We start from the raw sequence: 6320 nt of genomic DNA on the forward strand, positions 1-6320 counted from the left end.
CTAACAATAATTCCAAAAGAACGCAAAAATAGACTGTTTTTCTCTGTCCATTCGCAAGCTTACAAAATCATTTCTTCAATTCCTGTGACTAAGGTCAAAGTGTCTTTCACTACACTTATTTCTGCTGCAGACAGAAAAAATTGAAAATTCAAAGAACTTATACATGTATTGAGAGGCTTAGATTTTCAATAAAAAAAACCTTGTCAGATAGGCCTAGTCTCATTCTCACCCTCTAGCTGCTTCTAAACTCTTTATGAGTTTCTTTATCTTCCACATTTCGACATTTCTGTCGGCACTGGTTTCACCTTCGGTTCCATTTGACGCCATTTTGATAGTCTTTTTTGGCGACTTCTGGTTAAATTAATTGACTTTTGTCAAACTTTCGTCTCTTTTGGTAGGCTACCTTCTTCACGGAACGATTTCCTCTTTCAGATCACCGTATGGCCTAAATAATTTTGATAAAACCGACTTTACACAAACACTTATACACACAAGCTATCCTACAATCGATGGATAGACGTCTTATTTCTAAAAAGTCACATGTGGTTTTGTTGAAAATAAACAAAATTTGGTAGAAATCTTTTTCTCTAGGTTGTGCAATGTCTCAATTCTTCTCTTTTTACAACGCCATGTGAATATTTTCTGACGTCACAAAATTTGTCACGATTAGAGGTGTATGTGCCCGACGTTTTCATTGGTCGCACATTTGTGACGTTTTTGACTGAAATCACTAAAAATCTACCTAAATTAGGTTTATCCTTTGAAATAATCAAGCTTTACTAATTAGTTGTTGTTTGAAGAATTTTTATTAACTTATGTATAAGCAAAAAATTGCCATGAAGAGAACAGATAAGAAAAAAATCCAATTTTGGATTAGTCGGTCAGCCAATCAGAGGTCCTGTAACTAAAGATAACTTTCATTCTTGTGCATTATATTTCAGACATGGCTGCTTCCTTTTGGACCACGTTTGTTCTATTTATAACAAATTGCTTATGGTGAAAAAATCATTAAACTGACAAAAACCTTAGATGATATTGTATTTGAAATTATTGTCTGTAAGAAAAACCACAATTCCCAAGTTGAATTGAACGGATGTTATTAAAAAATCCCGAAATTGACTCTAAAAATCGAAGTTATTTCCCTTGGGCTTTGAAGATAAAAATAGCAACCAATCAGTTCAATTATTCCCTAGTTTCACTTTTATCACACAAAATTGACAGATCAAATTATACTTTTGCTACATTCATTTATCACAAGGAGAGTTGAGATGTCTGTGTAGACTAACTATGGTTATTTGAACAGTCTGCATTCATTTGACTTAAAGGGACAGTTGCGCCATTTTGGGGGGTTGATTTTAATCTTGAATGTATGTAATGTTGATATTCTTCAAAGTACAAGAATTGTACGAAAATCACATAATCCCTTCAAATATACTTCAAACTAGGGATTTTACTCACTTTTCCTATATATGTCTTTTCTTTATATCACAATCATTTTAACATTCAACTGTGGAAAATTCTGGACACACATAGATTTCAACGCTCAAATTTTGATTCGACTGATTGGCTTACCTAAAAAAAATTCCAGTCTCTGAGACTATGAAGTATGATTGGTGGAAAAAAATGACTTACCTGTCCCTTTGAAGTATTTTTTGTTGAAAGAGTCATTTCAAGGCAAACAACAACAAGCCTAAGGTGTTCAGCACTATCACGAAACTCGTCTACTCTTTGACAACACTGTTTTTTTTTTATATTTTCGCAATAATTTTCATGAATTAAAATATCAATTACAAAATACTACTGAGAATCTCTGATTGTCTTTGGCTTGATGAAAATGTTAACACTAGAAAAGTTAAATGTAAATGTATAATCACTGAAACTTATATTTCTATGGACCTGAAGACATTCTTAGACAAATAGCATACAGTTGAATATTTGAATATTTATGAAATGAGAGAAAAAAAATTTCAAAATTCAATGTAGATTTGATTGCCACAGTCATTCAATGACTACCATTCTTATTTTGAAGAAGTTCACAGTAGAACCTTCCAATCAACATGTCACACTAGTTACTTGATAAAGTGATACTACGTCTTAGAATGAACATGAAATTTAAGCTCTCAAGAATGGTCAATATGAGTATATATTCATCAGTGAACTAACCTGGTGTCATAAAGTTACAACAGAATCCATGGAAAATCTGGAAAATTGGAAAATTGATAAAACTAAGTAATTATTGAAAAACGCTTAATCTTGATATTTTCAATAGTTAATTGCATTTTTATGGATAATTACTAAGTTTTTTGGATTTATCGGATTATATAAGGATCCTGTTATGTTATTTATGACACCAGGTATATCTACTGATGAATAATGTGCTCTTATTGGCCAAGTTTAAAATTCTTAAATTTTATGTTCATTCTAAGACGTAGTATCACTGTAAATCTTCAATTTTAATTTTTCATTTTCTAACCTGTTTGATTCCATTTCCTTCATTTTCAACCTTTTTGAAAGCATAAGATAAGATAAATTTTTCCTTTCAGTATGTGTAGCCACAGAGCAGCACCACCTCAACATGTCATTACACAAAGAAGTATGCTTTGTAGTTTTATGTGGTTTGCCTGGGTCAGGCAAGACTAGTTTAAGTTTGGAAATCAAGAAATGGTTGGTGGAATTAGATGAAACAATAACTTTAGTCATTAGCTATGACAAACTGATGCCTCCTTCAATTGAATCTGAATTGATCAATCAAAAGGTTAGTATAATTAATTAGAATGAGCTTGTGCTAGTTAAGTTGGTTATATACATATGAAAGAATGGAAGGGGAAATTGTTTTAGAAATGTCAAATATTGCTATTATCACCAGATAAAATCTTAATTCCTGTTAATATTCATTTTTATAAAAAGTTCAGATCTATTCTGTACAAAATATAGGTTTAGTAAAGGAGCGGGCACACGAGATCTTGGTCGTAGATTTTTGTTGCTGATTACAGTCTTCAGTAAAATCTTGAGTGCTTCTATGACAAGATTAAATCCCCGACAGGATTTATAATATCAAACAGATTTGATAATTGTCTCTGATAGTTTTATTGTCTGCAAGAGAGACCGTCATATGCCCGTGCCCGTTGGCGAAACTCTTGACAAGTTTCTATTCGGCAACAAAAATCTCAGACCAAGACCATTTATCATACACTTTGGAACTTTCTCAACATATCAAAGTAAATCATCAGCTATGAAAAGAGGTACTTCATTTTTAAGTTGCATTAATATGTGAGCCGCTTTGTTTTGTTATTTATATCTTCATGATTTCAGTGTGAAGAAAAATCAAAATGGAAAATATACAGAGAAGCAATAGTAGACCTAGTTCAAAACTTTATTACTGACATTAATCGTGAACCCAATTTGGGTAGCATTCAATCCATCAAAAAATGGGTGTCAAGGAACATGTTGAAAGATGCTAATGAAAGTTATAAATATAGTGACTTCAATAGTGATTTTCATAGGACATTGATGGCACATTTTTCCAAATTGATTAATGAACACTTGCTTGAAGTGAAAGAAGAAAAGAGGGATGAATTAAAAGAGGGCAATATGAAGATTGTTATTATTATTGATGATAATATGTATTTTAGAAGTATGAGATATGACTATTATCAGCTAGCTAGAAATAGTAAGTTATGTCATGATTATCTGATTGGCCTGTGTCCTATTTTAGTGACCTGATAATGTGTTAACATGTGACTGTTATTAGACTTTGCTCTATAGATGCTGCAGAATCAAACCTAACCTCATATACAGTGGGGGTACAGGGTGGGGGAGGGGGTATTTGCAACCCTAGCAAAGTGGTTTGAACCCCAATTGTACCCTAATTTTATTTTCAACAAATCTAAATGTCTACCTTTTTTCTCCAAAATATGTGTCAAAATGCACAAAATCAATTCATTATTTCTAAAATTTTCTTATCATCTAAGATGCTCTATGATACCACCACAGACATTTGAAATTGAATTGTGAGTTGTGAGCACATCCTCCTCCTATGAAGGAAAGTCAGAGAATCTTTTCTGTTATATCAGTGCAAAGTTTTAGTTAAATTAACCTGTTAGACCTGGCAGAGAAGTGCTAAAGGTTGTGATGATACTCAATTTTTTACCTTTAAGATGATTCCAATTTATTTTTGTAATGATTAGAGACTTTTCAATGTAGAACTCTCACATCCATTCCAAAGGCTACTATTTACAAGTTATCGACCATGCAAGTTTATTTCAAACGTTGTTTAAATTTTTTCCACCATTTTCTTGGTTTCGAAAACTTCCACGATATTGTTTTATTTTTTTGAAGGTTCCGTGGGATTTTGTGAAGTGTATGTAGCTTGTTCAGTAAGCCTGGCACTTCAGAGAAATTCACAGAGAGCAAGTGGATTTGTTGAGCCAGAAATAATTACTAACATGGCCAATAGATTTGAAATTCCAGACCAATCTCATCATTCTTGGGAAAAATATTCCCTCATATGTACGACAGATAATATTCAGATACACAGGTAAGTTGACTTGCTGACTTCTTACCTTGTCACAGATAGCCTTTTGAAAGGGTCCGTGAAAAGTCAGAAATAGTCAGAAACTCCTGTTTTGTTCCTCTTGTATTGTCGCACCTGTCTGTCCACAATTGGCAAATTGTATCTGATGACAAATTATTGGCGAGGATTCTACTCTTGCTACACAGAAAATACATTATAAGTGGCTTGTGAACACAAAAAAGGCAATCGTTTTTTTGTCAGACTTTCATAAAATTTGTTGTGTTGGTTTATATCCACAGGATTTTAAACAAGTTTCAATTCGGGTACGATTCAACAAATATTAAGTTTTTTTTTAACCCTTCGAGTTTTTTGATCTAATCCATTAAGAATGAAATTTGAGACTTAAAGTAGGTTGATTTTTATACGCCCACATGAAATGGGGGGCGTATATTGTCGTCACCAATGTCCGTCCGTCCGTCCACAATTGCTCGTAAACACTCTACAGGGCACAATTCTTGACGGATTTTAACGAAACTTAGTATGTGTGTGTTCGCAATCACCCAAGGATAAAACCCTATTGAAAATCAGCAAAATCGAAAAATATTTAGCATGAATTATTGCCCTTGTTAATTTTTAGCTCGTAAACACTCTAGAAGGCATAATTCTTGAAGGATTTTAACGAAACTTGGTATGAGTGTTCGTAATCACCCAAGGATAAACCCTATTGAAAATCAGCGAAATCGAAAAATATTTAGTATGAATTATTGCCCTTGTTCTTGAAAACGCGTTCAATTTTTAGCTCGTAAACACTCTAGAAGGCATAATTCTTGAAGGATTTTAACGAAACTTGGTATGAGTGTTCGTAATCACCCAAGGATAAACCCTATTGAAAATCAGCGAAATCGAAAAATATTTAGTATGAATTATTGTCCTTGTCATTGAAAACGTGTTCAATTTTTAGCTCGTAAACACTCTAGAAGGCACAATTCTTGAAGGATTTTAATGGAACTTGTTATGAGTGTTCGTAATCACCCAAGGATAAACCTTATTGAAAATCAGCAAAATCGAAAAATATTAAGTATGAATTATTGCCCTTGTTCTTGAAAACGCGTTCAATTTTTAGCTCGTAAACACTCTAGAAGGCACAATTCTTGACAGATTTTGACGTAACTTGGTATGAGTGTTCGTATTCACCCAAGGATAAACCCTATAGAAAAATCAGGGAAATCGAAAAATATGTAGTATGAATTATTGCCCTTGTTCTTGAAAACGCGTTCAATTTTTAGCTCGTAAACACTCTAGGAGGCACAATTCTTGACTGTCATAATAGTAAAATTCAATTCTTTTCTTGTCCTTATTAGCCAAGACAGCTGCAATCAAGTATACTTACAAATCCATTGCATTTCATGCAAACTAATCAAATCTTCGAGAAAAAAATGTAAGGATATAAAAAGATTAAATTCAACAGGAGAAAAAAGGTGGTAAATATTAGCAACTCCCACCTGTCATAAACTCGATACATAAAACTTTAAAAAAAATATTTCAACCTAATTTGCTTGAATATAATCTGCAAATACACAATTCATGACAGACTTATTGAAATCACCCAAGGATAAATCTGATCAAAAATCTTGTAAAACACGTAATTTTTATTCTACAAAGCAGAAGTCTAAAACAAATTTGACAACTTGATGACATTGATCACAATCAAAACTAAACCTTTTGAAATATAAAATACAAGTTATTGCCGTATTCTTACAAATGTGTTTGATTTTTAACTTGTGATGGCACAGTTTGTGATGGATTT

The 6320-nt window shown here is 32.7% G+C and overlaps 2 protein-coding genes across 2 annotated transcripts in view; one reads left to right on the forward strand and one right to left on the reverse strand.

Moving 5' to 3' along the window:
- LOTGIDRAFT_216289 (hypothetical protein) overlaps positions 1 to 623 on the reverse strand; it is an 11107-nt gene extending 10484 nt beyond the window's left edge. The window contains exon 1 of the mRNA XM_009058006.1: positions 230 to 623. Coding sequence (XP_009056254.1) covers positions 230 to 327 — 98 coding nt within the window. The 5' untranslated portion in view covers positions 328 to 623. The remainder of the gene's footprint in view (positions 1 to 229) is intronic.
- Positions 624 to 934: 311 nt separating this feature from the next.
- Positions 935 to 6320, forward strand: part of LOTGIDRAFT_232809 (hypothetical protein) — a 7732-nt gene continuing 2346 nt past the window's right edge. The window contains exons 1-4 of the mRNA XM_009058007.1: positions 935 to 1056; positions 2544 to 2755; positions 3313 to 3670; positions 4339 to 4537. Of these exons, the coding sequence (XP_009056255.1) occupies positions 2576 to 2755; positions 3313 to 3670; positions 4339 to 4537 (737 nt within the window). The 5' untranslated portion in view covers positions 935 to 1056; positions 2544 to 2575. The remainder of the gene's footprint in view (positions 1057 to 2543; positions 2756 to 3312; positions 3671 to 4338; positions 4538 to 6320) is intronic.

This window comes from Lottia gigantea (genome assembly GCF_000327385.1).
Source record: "Lottia gigantea unplaced genomic scaffold LOTGIsca_32, whole genome shotgun sequence".
Taxonomy (NCBI): Eukaryota; Metazoa; Mollusca; class Gastropoda; family Lottiidae; genus Lottia; species Lottia gigantea.